This window comes from Enhydra lutris, unplaced genomic scaffold, assembly GCF_002288905.1.
Source record: "Enhydra lutris kenyoni isolate GAN:26980312 unplaced genomic scaffold, ASM228890v2 scaffoldscaffold12, whole genome shotgun sequence".
In the NCBI taxonomy this organism is placed as follows: Eukaryota; Metazoa; Chordata; class Mammalia; order Carnivora; family Mustelidae; genus Enhydra; species Enhydra lutris.
In genome coordinates, this window is record NW_019154096.1 from 2,447,449 (window position 1) to 2,461,321 (window position 13,873).

At 37.3% G+C, this 13,873-nt stretch overlaps 1 protein-coding gene across 1 annotated transcript in view; it reads left to right on the forward strand.

Moving 5' to 3' along the window:
* Positions 1 to 13,873, forward strand: part of LOC111144745 (ryanodine receptor 2) — a 549,385-nt gene that overhangs the window by 463,864 nt on the left and 71,648 nt on the right. Inside the window, 4 exon segments of the mRNA XM_022499183.1 lie at positions 6,151 to 6,250; positions 7,920 to 7,999; positions 10,608 to 10,684; positions 11,482 to 11,555. Of these exon segments, the coding sequence (XP_022354891.1) occupies positions 6,151 to 6,250; positions 7,920 to 7,999; positions 10,608 to 10,684; positions 11,482 to 11,555 (331 nt within the window).

Sequence of the window (13,873 nt, forward strand, 5' to 3'; positions counted from 1 at the left end):
GGAGCCGGATGTGGGACTCGATCCCAGGACGCTGGGATCATGACCTGAGCCGAAGGCAGCTGCTTAACCAACTGAGCCACCCAGCGTCCCTATATAGCATTTTTTAAAACATCCAACTCACAGTAATTTTCCATCACTTCAGAGACCGTACATACTTTTGGCTTGTGCCCCCCTGGTGGTTTAGTAAGATAAGCTCTTTTCTAACATCTGGTCCCCGTGGCTCAACCGCCTACCCGCCCTGGTGGTTTAAGCTGATTAGCTGTAGCCTGGGTGTTGCAGGGTGGGGTACTTTCTTGGAACTAAAGCAGGGTGGGGTCCCTGGAACTAAAGCAGGGTGGGGATCCCTGGAGCTAAAGTAAAGTAGGGGAAAGTTCAGCCCTTGGGCCTGAGATGGCTGCCCAAGCTAAGATGACTGTACTTATGCTAACCCACTCACAATTTACACTAGTAGAGTCACAATAAAAATGCTTTGTAGACACTAGCGTAGCTTCTGTACGTATATATGTATCTCTACCTTTTCGTAGTTTGGTGTTTAAAGTATTACACAATTATACATGATACAGTAAGATATAGAAGGAAAAAAGGTTGAGGGATGAGAGGGGTTCGGGGACACCAACTGGAGCCTTCCAAGAATGAAACCAATGCCTTAGACTCTTGCTAATTAGTGGGAATTTGTCAGCACTATCGATCCCAAGCTTTCTAGGAGTGAGCATCAAGTCACATAAATTTCAGTTTACTCTATCAGTGAAATAAACACAGTCTTCTTGTTTGGGAGAAACAGAAATTCCTGAGGATCTCTGTGAGGAGGACATGTCCTATAACCTGCCGCAATTCAGTAGAGGTAATAATTGAGAATTTATACAATAAAGTCCAGATGTCCAGGTGACATCTGAGGATGGCTGAGCAGAGGATAAGTACTAGGAATCTAGAAGAATGAAAACCCTGTGTTCCCATAAGACAGTCTCCAGAAAAATCCCTCTCTGAGCCAAGCCGGGAATTGGCAGGAATTGGAGACTGTATCGAGTACTTAAAGAGCTCACGCAGCTGTTTCTCAAGGGTTGCTCTGGGGTAGGACCAGTAATCGTGTGTGAAAACTTAAAATTATAAACACTGAAACAGCTAGTACTGAGAGAACTCAAAATCCACATAATGACTTGTCATGATCCGCTCTATGGTAAAACTTACTCTAACTGCTCTTTTTCCCGTAAATTATTCCAACATTTTGGCACCTTCCTGATCCAACCATACCTTCATATTAGTAGAGGTCATCAACCTTATTGTTCTTATTCTTTTGTCAGGCTATGCTACTAGCATTTTCTTTCTGTATTCAAGGCAGTGTTTAGTGCTTTTAAGACTTAAACAAATAGGTAAATGAAAGCTGTTCTAAATCACCTTTGTGCTCAGAATAAACCCCATTCCCTCCGATGATAACTTGGTGTAACTTTGCTAATTTGATACCTTCAGATTTGATGGTTGCTCATTTTCCCTCTCCTACTTTATAGCTTGTTTGCGAAGCTTTTCGTGATGTAGTATAAGTTTTGTCAACAGGACCCTGCAATAGAAAATCGTTTGAACGCAGCTAGGTTTTATTGTTTTGGCATAGTGCTAATTAGTCTAAATATGGTGAATCCAAGGGAAACAATATGTTAACAAGCGTGGAAGTATAAATGATGAATAAATAAGCCAAAGTCACACTACACAGTACATCAAACTTCAGAGCCTCCAACACATTAACTGGACTGTACTTTTCTGCTTTAGAATTTTTGTCCTCCCTGATTGTCTATTAGTTAAACTTCGGGACTGAACCAAAGTTTGCTTTGGGTAAAAATGCATTTCCTTCCTTCCCTCCCTCCCTCCTTCTCTCTCTCTCTTTCTTTCTTTCTCTTTCTTGTTTTTTTTGTGGATTGTTGTTGTTGTTGTTAAAGAATGAGCACTAGAAACTATGCCTATCCTATTGAAAAATAGAACTCTGGGAGATTATACTATTCAGTATTCAGCAACAAAGACAATGGGTAATCAAGATACAGACAGTAAACTAATTGAGCTTTAAAAGTGAATAATTTGAGAACTTTTGTTCACATGTGTATAATTCTTGACTCTGACCATGTACCAAAAACAAACTAGATGTTTCTCACTTTAGTAGCTTTGTAGCTCTTCAAATGAAAAGATAACATTTGTAATTTCAGATTAATTGTACATACTACATGATATCACATTATTTAGTTCTGTTATTCATTTATCAAGTTTTCTTGGATACCAATTTTGTGCAGGGAACTTTACTGGATATATACTTGTGGTTAAAACAAGCAAACAAAACCTCTGAAGACCCTGTCCTCATGGTGACTTACTTGCAGAAAACTCTGTATACATTCATTTAATCTTTAAAAAAATTTATGAATTTGAGGGACCATCCATTTTTAAACAAAGTTTAATCTTAAGAGTTTTCCTAGCACTCCTAGTCAGTTCTTTATGAATGTGGCCAATCTACAATATCAGAAACTAGAATACCGAACAAAATTAATTGAAATGGACAATATGACTCTTATCTATATTTTTGTTTTCCCTTAGTCTGACCAAATTATTAGTACCATTTCACTGCCATTCGCTTTTGTCTTCCTAGCTATCCAATCAAATCTCCTACATTTCCATTTTTTTTCTTACAATGTCGAGACTCAACATTACCTTGTAGGTAATGACTACATTTAAGATGCCAAATCAGAAGGATATTTAAAATTGACTTACTGAGAAATTATGGAAAGTATTTTTAAAAAGAGTTCGGTTGCTGGAGATTTCTGTTCACTTACAGGTAGCTTCCACACGCAGCAGAAGAGGAAAACATTATGAAAACCTTTTCAGCAGTTGCTGAAGGCTTGGAAACTCAAGGGAAAACAGCAAGCCCACTGGGCTCATGTGGTGTTGGGCACAGAGTGAGCTGTGAGGCACCAGCTGCCCCAAACGCCCATGTCACTGAGGAGGGTCCATAAGAAACAGGGTACAAGTTTTGCTGTCAAAAATGCTGCTCTTGTTTAAAATATCATTCATCTCCATTGTAGGGATAAACTATTTTCTCCATCAAGGATGGACAATTGTATTTTTTTTTTATTTCAGTATTTTTCCTCATACAAAACAAATTGTTGAAGAACTGATTTTTTTTTTCTTCAGGTCTTCTACTCCCTTGCCGCCCCTCCCCCTATCCAATGCTAAACGTGAGGCACCCTGGGGAAAAAAATTAAAGAATATTAGCAATTTGATTACTAACTTCAGTCATACTAAAAGCAATCATGATGTGAATACCTCCTATTCAATGTCTGGAATTTGATCCTAGGTCTGATTTATTACCACCACTGACCTCGAAAAGACTTATAACAGTGTTAAAAGGAAAACAGCTGATCTTTCCTGGTTGTTCTTGGTGATCAGAACTTTTTGCCTAAGAGAAAATTGAAATTGTGGAACTCCTTCCCCCACCCCAACCTTTTTTGTAACCTTAGAATCATTGAAAGACTGAACTTCAAGTAGAGGTATAATGTTTATTTAAGACCCTTTGGCACTTTAGGTAGAATCTGGGATGGGGCAGAAACCCTGCTTTAAAATGCTTTAAAAAGATCCTTCCAAAGTGCTATTTCCCCCGGGTAAAATACTTTAAAAATATCTCTCTCCAGTTTTCTTAGAAAAGCTAATCTGCAGTAAATTGGAAATTAAAGAATTTTCTTTCTTTCCACATAATCCATCATTTTATTGTCTGTAAACTTTCTGGTTTAGGTTTCAAGGTTTTATTTTATTACAATGTGATAAAATCTCCAATAGCGAGATTGAATTGTATGCCCAGAAGCACTTCTCCAAGGACAAAATACTGGAAAAAAATAATATTAAATATCTTCTGAGGAGAAAGCTTCCAACTCAGTATGACAAAGAAGAAATTCAACTGAGAGGTCAACCTGATCCCTCTTTATGAAGTATGGGTATCCTGCTTCTAGATCAGTTATCTTTTTTAGCTCAATATTTTTTTTCAGATGAATCTTATCATCTCCCCTGAAGTATTTATTATTATTGAAATTCAGATGCTGTGTGAGAAAAATGAGGGTGATCTTTGCCCAGGGAGTTTATTTTTTAAAGGAGACAATTTGATACCCTGTATCTCTCCATCCTCCTGACATTCATCCATCAGGCATGATTTCAGTTACCGAAGAGGATAGTGGGGTCTAGAATGTCCTGTACAAGTTGTTCTAGCAGATCTCTGAGCTGGCCCACCTACTTTTGAAGCACAAACAGCAAAGGGTTTGTGGTCTGTTTGTTTTTTTCCTCACGAGTACATGGCATGCTGCCATCTGTCTTCTTCTCTGGGTTTCCCAAGGACTATCTTCATATGTTCTATTGGGTCAAAAGAGGAATCAATCTTTCCAACTCCCTTGCCTCTTTAGTTGATGAAAATGAGAGGGCGGTTCCTTAGCTAATATATATATATTTTTTTTAATCTCTGTCTTCCTGAAAACGTTTTCCACGAGAGGAATTTGGTTACGAAGCGGAAGTGCCGAGTTTGTATGTAGCTCTGGCCACGGCAGGAAAGTGAAAGATTGTTGGGTCTAAAAGGAGGGATCAAATGTTGCTGACCAGTTCGAAAGCACACCTGAAGAGCAGGCGAAAGGGTCTTCTTTCAGTTTTTCTGAAACTGTGTTGTAATGACAGTATGGTTTTGTGTGTCCGTGTGGTTTTGTTTTCGTTTTGTTCTTGACGCTGCAGGAAGAGGTTTAAACATGAAGGCAAACCTTTTAGATGTTAGCATGGCTACCACAAAGCAAAGCTGCCTTTTTTTTTTCTTTTCTCTGCTTCCATTTAGACCTGTCACGTAATTTAAGAAAAAAAAAAATAAAACTTTAACCACAGGAGCTCTAACTATAGTGTGAAAAAAAACCCTGATCAATTTTGTTTTCGCAGCACGATATTATCAAAGATTTAAGAAACAAATTTGCCAGCCTCGGCGAGAACTCTCTGGTAACAGCATAAATGTCTGTGTTGGTTGCTTTTGATTTGAAGGTTTCTTTTTTCATTTGTTTGAGCCCATTTCTTCCCCCCTCCCCCTTTTAGTTTACTTTCTTTTTCATATTCTGTAACTAGCAAGCCTTCATTTTTTAAACCTCTTCCATCTTCCTGTGTCTATTTTCCGTACTTTGGATGGAAAGTTTATGGCAGCAAAGCTGTCCCTTTGGCTCCTTCTGCTGCCGCTCTTCCTGCTCTTAGGTCATATATGTTTTGGCCGTTGTGTTTATGGACATGATACTAATTGACTGTTTCATGTCCCATTGACTAAGCTTCTCTACCACGCCATTTGATGGACTCGCTGTCCTAGGGCTCTATGCAACTTTCATTTTGCAACTTGTACTGCTTAGTTCCGTCTCAATTTTCCAGTGAACTGGATAGCTCAAGTGAATGATCCTACCAGTCTTGAACTTGCTGTGCCTTTATATTTTATTTTTATTTTCTTCTTTATGTTTTCAGTGGTAGTTTAAGTGGAAAAGAACAAACCCCAGCCATTTGCACTGGCAGCCCCATGCAGTATTGTTTGTTACCACCTGAGAATACAAAATATAAAGGCACATTGCTTCTTTTATTCTTGGGGGGTGACTGGGGAGATCTGTGTCATGAGTCCACTACTTCGTTGAAGCCTACCTTTTGATTCATATCAGCTTTCAATTTTGCTTAAACTCCAACACGTCTCCGTGAATGTTTTTCTGTCATTTAGTGATACCTTGCAACTCAAGCCATTTGCTGAGCAGTATCAAGTTATGGCCATGGCATGGGAGATGATTGAAACATAACAAACTCATGCACAAACGTATAATTCAGAAAGTGCAAGTTTCAATGACAAAATACAGTACTTCGAAACTGTGATACAGGCTTTGGACTAATCAAACAATTACAATTGAGAAAATCCATCCTGATAAGCCAGTACCAAAAGCATATCAAGAAAAATATAAAGGGCAAAAACCAAGAGTTGAATATTGTTAACATCTGTTGAATAACATTGTTGGTGTTGAAATGGTCCATAATGTTGTCATAGAGCCCATACATGAAGAGATGACTAAAAATATGGTTTATAGAAAGCTGCCGTGCTTAATGATAGCCACAACATAAACGGTTGGGATTTGTGTTCAGGAAAAAGAAATGGAAAAGCAAAAGCTACTCTACCAACAAGCCAGGCTCCACGACCGCGGGGCAGCTGAGATGGTGCTGCAGACCATCAGCGCCAGCAAAGGTGAGGCTTGCTGCTCTCCTCAGACTTCTTTATTCCCTGGGAGCACCCTGATTTAAATTCTGCTGATTTAGTTAGTCCCTGAATTTCTTGTTCATCACGAGGTCAGGTAACTTTGGAAATGCAGGCTCTTGTTAACCCAGTCTAACATTGTTTTTTTTTTCCCCCTTCAAAGATTTATTTCTGTTCTTTAAGGTTTGGAAATTATATCTTGACCCAAGCCTAACAAACCATATAAATCAGGGATGGGCGAACGTTTTCTGTGAGAGGCCAGATAGTAAATGTTTTTGGCTTTGCTGGCTGTGGGTCTCTGTCACAACCCTTCAATGCTGCCATGGTAGCAGGGGAGCCGCTACAGACAATATGTAAACAAACTGTGTGGCTGAGTTCCAATAAAACTTTATTTACAAAAATGTATGACAGGCTGGACTTGACCCTGTAGTCCATAATTTTCAGACCCTTGATGTAAAAGTTTAGACTTTTTAAGTGATCCCTTTTTAACGATTAAAATACTATTGTATTTTTCAGTGCCAGCCAAGATCATTTTTCTTACATTAGCAATATCTTCTTTGTGAAATACTTTTCCTATAATTTGCAATGGGGTGGAGAAATGACAGTTATACATTCTGTTATTAAGCACCCCTCTCCCAGATTTCTAAGATATTTTTATCTCTATTATTGTTTCTATTTCTATTTTTTCTATATTCTAAGATAAGTAGAGGTGAATAATGTAAAAATAAAATATATTCAATGATATATAGTGTAACTCATTAGATTTAAAATTTTGTCATTAGTGGGATGCCTGTCGAGCTCAGTCAGAAGAGCATGCAACTCTTGATCTCAGGGTCATGAGTTCGAGCCCCATGTTGGGTGTAGAAATTACTAAAATAAATAAATAAATAGACAAAATTTTGTCATTATTATTTGAATGACTTAAAATTGTGACGAGTCATCCTAATAAAGCAATACTATAAACATTGTAAGATAAAGGTGCTGAAATAAAAATGATAAAAGTTATTTAAATGTAATATTGAGTGGAGAGGGAGAGAAATTTTCTTGAAATCTTCGGTAGCTCTTACTCAAGTATTATATTAATATGCATGATTAGTTTTGAATCTTTATAGCTTCAGATGTCAGTATTTCAGAATCAGTTGTTGAGGGGGTATAGCTCAGGGGCAGAGCATTTGACTGCAGAATCAATTGTTGCTTTTTTTTAAAAAAATTTTTTAGAAGATTTTATTAAAGAGTACACTCACAAGCGAGAGGGAGGGGCAGAGGGAAAAGGAGAGACAGAATCTGAAGCAGACTCTTGTACCAAGCATGGAGTCCCATCTCACAACCCTGAGATCATGATCTGAGCTGAAACCAAGAGTTGGATTTTTAACTAGCTGAGCCACCCAGGCACCCACCCCTCTTCTTCTTCTTTTTTTTTTTCTTAATGTTCTCATTTTGTTTCAATTCCTAGATACATTACATAGAATTTAGTAAGAACATTGATGGCAAAATATACATTATTACTCTTGAAATGTTTTTTGGTAAGTCAGTCAGTCTGTCCTCCATCATTATGCAGATTTGCAGGGGAGTGATCATTCTAAAAGTATGCCTTTTGAGACAGAGGTAGTTAATATACAGGTGAAATGATATAAGGAATGCTATTTTTTATATTTTTCAGGGGATACGGGACCAATGGTAGCTGCGACTTTGAAACTTGGAATTGCTATCTTAAATGGGGGGAACTCCACAGTGCAGCAGGTAATGACTTTAAGCCGTCCCCGTAATGTAGTCTTCGTACAGATGGACCATATTGCCATCCCTTTGTTTTAGTCCCTGTTTCAGTCCTCCTGGAAGAACTATCAGTTGGAAAATTTTTCATTTTCTGTGTAAAAAAAAAAAAAAAAGACTTTATGTGGTGGCCATCTTGCCCCAGGGCTCAAACATCTAGGTCACACGCTGCCATATGGGGCACTAACACTCTTGAGGAATCTGAAGTCCTATCAGATGTGTCATCCTGTGAAATTTGCATTTCATGTGACTAAGCATAAAATGGTTTGCTTTAATAGTGGAGAAAAGTAAATGTTCTTAGCTCAGGAGCCGAGTTTGGCAACATCTCTCTCATATTTTTCTGTATTGCCTTCTGTATGAGAGAGAACAGTTTATGAACATGCAGTTAATAATTGTTGTGTCTTGGTAAGTTTTGGCGAAGCAGGGAAAGGGCTACCCTGAGGGGAGGAAAGGAAGGCTAGTGAAAACCTTGGAATATTTGACTTCAGGTTGCTGTGAGCCCCAGAAACACGACAGTGGACAAAGCCCTGAGTATGTTCCTAGAAGATCTTTGATTCTAAGAAAAACAGAATTTTTGAAGGTTGCCTTTGGGTTGGTGAAAATTTGGACTAGGTTAAGTTAGCAACCGAGAATAGCTGAAAAACTCATCTTTACATTTTTCTTAAATTGCGTGCCTCTTTTTCTGTAAATAAAATTGTAACATTTGCAGACTGGAGGGGTACATATGTCTAATCTAAGCCAGGGTGCCTAACTTTTGCTTTTTAATACCTTTGATGGTTTAGTGAAGCATCTGGACTCCTCTTGGTATCATGTTTTTAAATTGCAAAGGGAAATCACACAGGTTTACGAAAGAAACCACACCTAGTCAAATGTTGTTATTCATATATTATAAATAGGTTTTTGATAAAGTAATTTTGTGTTCCTTTATGAACTTGTTAAATGAAAGATCTAGTACTTGGTCTAATTATTGAGAAGAAATGATTAGCCTAAGTATTTTTAAGTCACTTCAACAATGACTATGATGTGATATGAAGATCTCTGAAATTTCTACTGGTGACAATATCAGAGTTTGTGTTTGTTGCTTCTATAAGTAGTCAAAAGGAATGCTAAGTTTCTGTTAGAACTAAGCGAAAATAATGTCTTTTTTCTCCACCCAATTTACAGATGTCCTTTTTTGATTTCCATAGCAAATGACTACATGACTCAAATTAAAAGAAAGGAAAACTGAAGAAAGCCTACCTACTCTCTATAATATTTAGCACAAAATAATTTCCCTTTATGGTTTACTTCAAAAGTCCTAAATTAGGTAGCAGATAGATTCAGAAATCCTTGGAGCTAAATGGAGCCATGAGAGATCATGTAATACAGGAACTTGTCTTACAGGCTTTTCTTTTTTCTGTAAACCTTCAGATACATATCCTACCAACTCCCTTTAACTCTGAGCCATATTCCTTGTTTTAAACTTCCCGTGATTAATAAGTGCTTCATGTTTTATTAGACCAGGAACTTACCACACTCCCCTCAAAATGGCCAGGTGTCTGTGTGTATCGTGGTGTGTACATATTTGTGTGTATGTGTATATACATGTGAGATGTGTATTTATTTGTATATGTATATATGTGTTGATATGTGTTGCATGTGTTTGTATATGTACATTGTGTGTGTGTGTACATTTGTGTGTGCATATATATACAACTTCTACATATTTAGTACCTTATATTACCTTTCGCTCAAATTTCTAGAAACGAAATTACTACCAAAATGCTGACTGTTTTAGCTCAGCCCTATTTTAGACAGCACTGATAATAGGAATTATTCACCTCCATTCAAGATTTGGAGAAAAGCAGTATCTTTCTTTTCTTCAAACCTTTGGTGTGTCTGCTGTCATTTTATCATCTTGTATGTGCTTCTCGTTTGAAACTTCCGACACATGTCATCCACATTCAAGGCAGCTGTTTCACTGTGATATGTAATAACAAGCTAAGAAGGTAGAGCTATGCCCTGCTTTTGCATTTTTTACTTTTGTGTTTAATCAAATTTTTAACCACAGAATCTGGACATCATTCTGACAACAGAGAAGAAAAATGTAATTGTCAAACGATTACTACCATTCCTTGAGTTTAGAGACCATGATGATGGAAACTAAATTTCTGTCCATGACATTAGCATACGGTTGCCAACATTACCCGGGTTTAAGGACCTCACTTTTGTGTGGAAATCTAGGACTCGCATCTGGGTGGCCCTTCTTCCTAGTAAGCTTGAACTAAAAATCTGAATCTTCACATACTTAAAGAGTGACTAGAAGAGAGTTATGAGTGTTATTTTTCCCTGGACAGTCATGGTGCTTATGATGTTTACGCTCCTTGCTCCAAGCCAACCCTTTTATTGACATTGAAATCTACAGCCATCGTGCCTTGACACGCTCATCTCTATTTCTTGTTAAAGTTGTGGTCATATTTGTATGCACTGAGTGTTTTACGTCTTTATTCCAGCATAGAGAGCATGTTTTTGTTGTTTCTTATTTAACATAGAATAAGATTTGTGTTCAGTGGCCCTGTGGTTTATATATTTACTGTAGAAAATGCTTGACTACCTCAAGGAGAAAAAGGATGTGGGCTTCTTTCAGAGTCTGGCTGGCCTGATGCTGTCATGTAGGTAAGCACACACCTACCTTGTTTTGGTTCTACTCGGTGGATTGTATCTTTCAAAGTTTTTGTTTTACTTTGCTGACACTAATGATACAGAGAATATTTTTTAATGATTAAGTACACACTAAAGTGGGACAATAGAGGATGTCTTATTTTCTGTCTTATTGTTAGCTGTTAGTAATGTCTTAATTATTAACTTACTCAGTGTTAATGATGTCTTATAATAGTCTTCCCTGTGATTAAATAGGGACCTTAGGGAATTAATGTGTATTCTGCATACTTGAAAATGAGCAGTGTATGAATTTTAAAAGAGGAAAAGGAAGAGTCTGATGAGTTTTATTTGGGAGCTTGTAGACCATTTCTCATTTTCCCTAAATAAATGATCCTTAACCGACTGATTTATGATAATCATTTTCTATTTTTTACAGTATTTAAAATCATTCAGACAGCATTTGACAAAAGAATCTGACAGATACTTAATGTAATAAGCTATTCTAGCTGGAAAAACATGATTATTATAATTATATTCCAGTGTGCCTGTTAACTTTGTAATGTACACCCGAAGTTCAAACCCATTAATGCCTTATGTTTGCCTTTCACATGGATCATTTCAGTGCAGACCCTGGGGAGGAACTGGGCTGCCACTAGGAAAGTATGTTTGGTAGACATTGAATTGGGGCATGTCTTCACCATATGTTAATATTTGGTTTGCGTTTCATGATACATGATTTGTAGATACTTGCTCTCCTGAAGATAGAAGGTTTTCTATTAGTCCTCTCAGTGTCTTTCTCCCTGTTATTGTAGTGTCCTCGACCTAAATGCATTTGAGAGACAAAACAAAGCTGAAGGACTTGGAATGGTGACCGAAGAAGGATCAGGTATTGATCACTTAAATTAAAAGTTTCACCTGCCCCCCCTTTCCTGAAATGAGTCAGTTACCAATTACCTTTTGAGTACAGAGAGATACAAGGTTATTTTTAAATGGCCCAAATGCTTCTGTGGTTCATTTAAAAGTTCATAATTACACACTCACTCAGGTCACACCCAAAACTCAACCTTCCCTGTTGGCCATTAACACCTTTTTGTTCCCGACCTACTGTAAGTTGCTGTTCCCCTAGTTGGGTAGTAGATCAAGGTCCGTTATTGGAGAATTATCTGTAAAATTATAAAGCAGATGGATGAACCACATCAGAGAATATTTGACTTCTTATGGCTAATCTGGCAAATTGCCAATCTCAGCTTCTCTGTCTCCTTAAAATAGGGATGGTTTGAGAGACCCTTCCATTAACCATTATTCTGACTGTCTCCTCCCTTTTAGCACAGATATCTCATACATCCATATGTCTTTGCAAGTCCAAATTTGATGAAAAAAATTAAGTCATTTTTAATGTTTAACGATCACTTAATTTACATGTGCACCAATAGAATGGCTCACATAATCTTAGAGTTTTTCTCTAATAGATATGTGTATAAACTAGAAAATTTAACACATTTAAAGCAGAAATAACTATTGCTGCACTTGCATTTCAGTATTTATTAAGAAAAATAATCTTCAGTATTTTTTTTGTCTTGATTTGCTTTTATTCTTTTGTGTTTGACTTTTTTAAGTTGATTTAGTTTCAGTAAGGCCTTGTGTGTTTATCTGTTTTCGTTTGCTTGGTCTTGTTTGGAGTGGTCATCTTATCCATGTATTAGTTTTGGAACATTTGGATCTTCGATAAAACTAATCTTGTTTCAAAAAATAAATTTTCTCCCATCTGCCATTTGCAGTCTGCTTACCTTCCTGAAATATTTTCAAATTAACTAATCTCTCTAATTATTTCTGTATATTTTTATTCTTATAATAGGTAAAAGAATTAGCTGCATGTTTCTTACTATTCTTTAAAATTTTTCATTTATGTATATTGTAATGCTGCTACTACTAATGCCGCTTTGTTTTCTGCTTGACATATGAATGTATGGATTCAGTCTTCAACTATCAGTCCTACAGCTACCTAATTGTGTTAGTTAACTTTAAGAAAAATTGCCAGCAGCCCTCTAAACTTACTTAAATTTTCCGAAATGAATATCCAGCCAAATCTCTTCATTATTAAGGGTTGTGTCAACAGTTATATAACACCCAGCCTGAGGGCACCATCTCGAGAACTCAGAGTTCTTACAAATCTCAGAGCCCATTACCTGCCTGCCTCTAGGGTCTCCAGGAAGCCCTGGGCATTTTCCTTTAGCTGTAAAGTGCCTGAAGATGAATGAATTCTCTCTCCAAAGTCTGACTTCCCTGTCTTGGAATTAGAAATCAATTTCATTTTTCCCTACAGTTATTACTTAATATTCCAGAGGCAGTCCCATTAATCACTCTTCATCATTGTTCGTATCGGCTCCCACGCGGAAACAGTGGCCCCCGGCAGGCTTAGTTTACTGGGTCTCCTGTCCTTTGTCAGCCAGATACGGATTGGAATAACATTCCTGAGTCCTAAATCAGAAATCACTTGGTGGGAATGACCATTCTGATGTGAGAATTAGTCACATCTCTCAATATGAAATTGATTTGATTGGTTTATTTTTTTTCAACACACAAATAATTGCCCAAACTGATTAACACTTTTTCTATTTTACTTCCTTACAAACAGCAAGACAAAACCAACATTTCAACTTCTTTTTTTTTCCCATTTCCTTTTCTTTCAACTGTAAATGTACTTTCCTCCCTTCCTCAGTCATCACACATGAGCGTGGTAATTATTACAAATGATCTGCCTTTTCTTTACTTGCTCCTTCATTTGTCTTTAGCTTTGTGCATAGTCTTGACAGTGATAGTTTTTTTGTGCATTTTTTCCTTTTATAGATTGTTTAATGAGTAGATTATTTCATTTCCATCATTATGCATCCTTTTATTTTAAAACTCATAGACCAAGCTTTCCTTATTTTTTTCTCTCCATGAGGATGTGCAGTTATTAACATATTAGACATGGAGGGGCAAGAAGCATTTCAGTTACATTTTTTGGATTTGTTTTGTTCCATGTCTTTCATTTTGAAGAAAATTCTGGTGGACCCAGTGTTTGCAATCGTTGTGTAAATGAATGAATCATAGATGTGTAGTCTCCCTGTGGCGTTTCTGTCTTGGACATACTGTGGCTTTATGGCTGCACCAGTGGGTGCACGGGAAAATCAGCAGTTATCGGGGCGGTGGGGGGCTGTGACT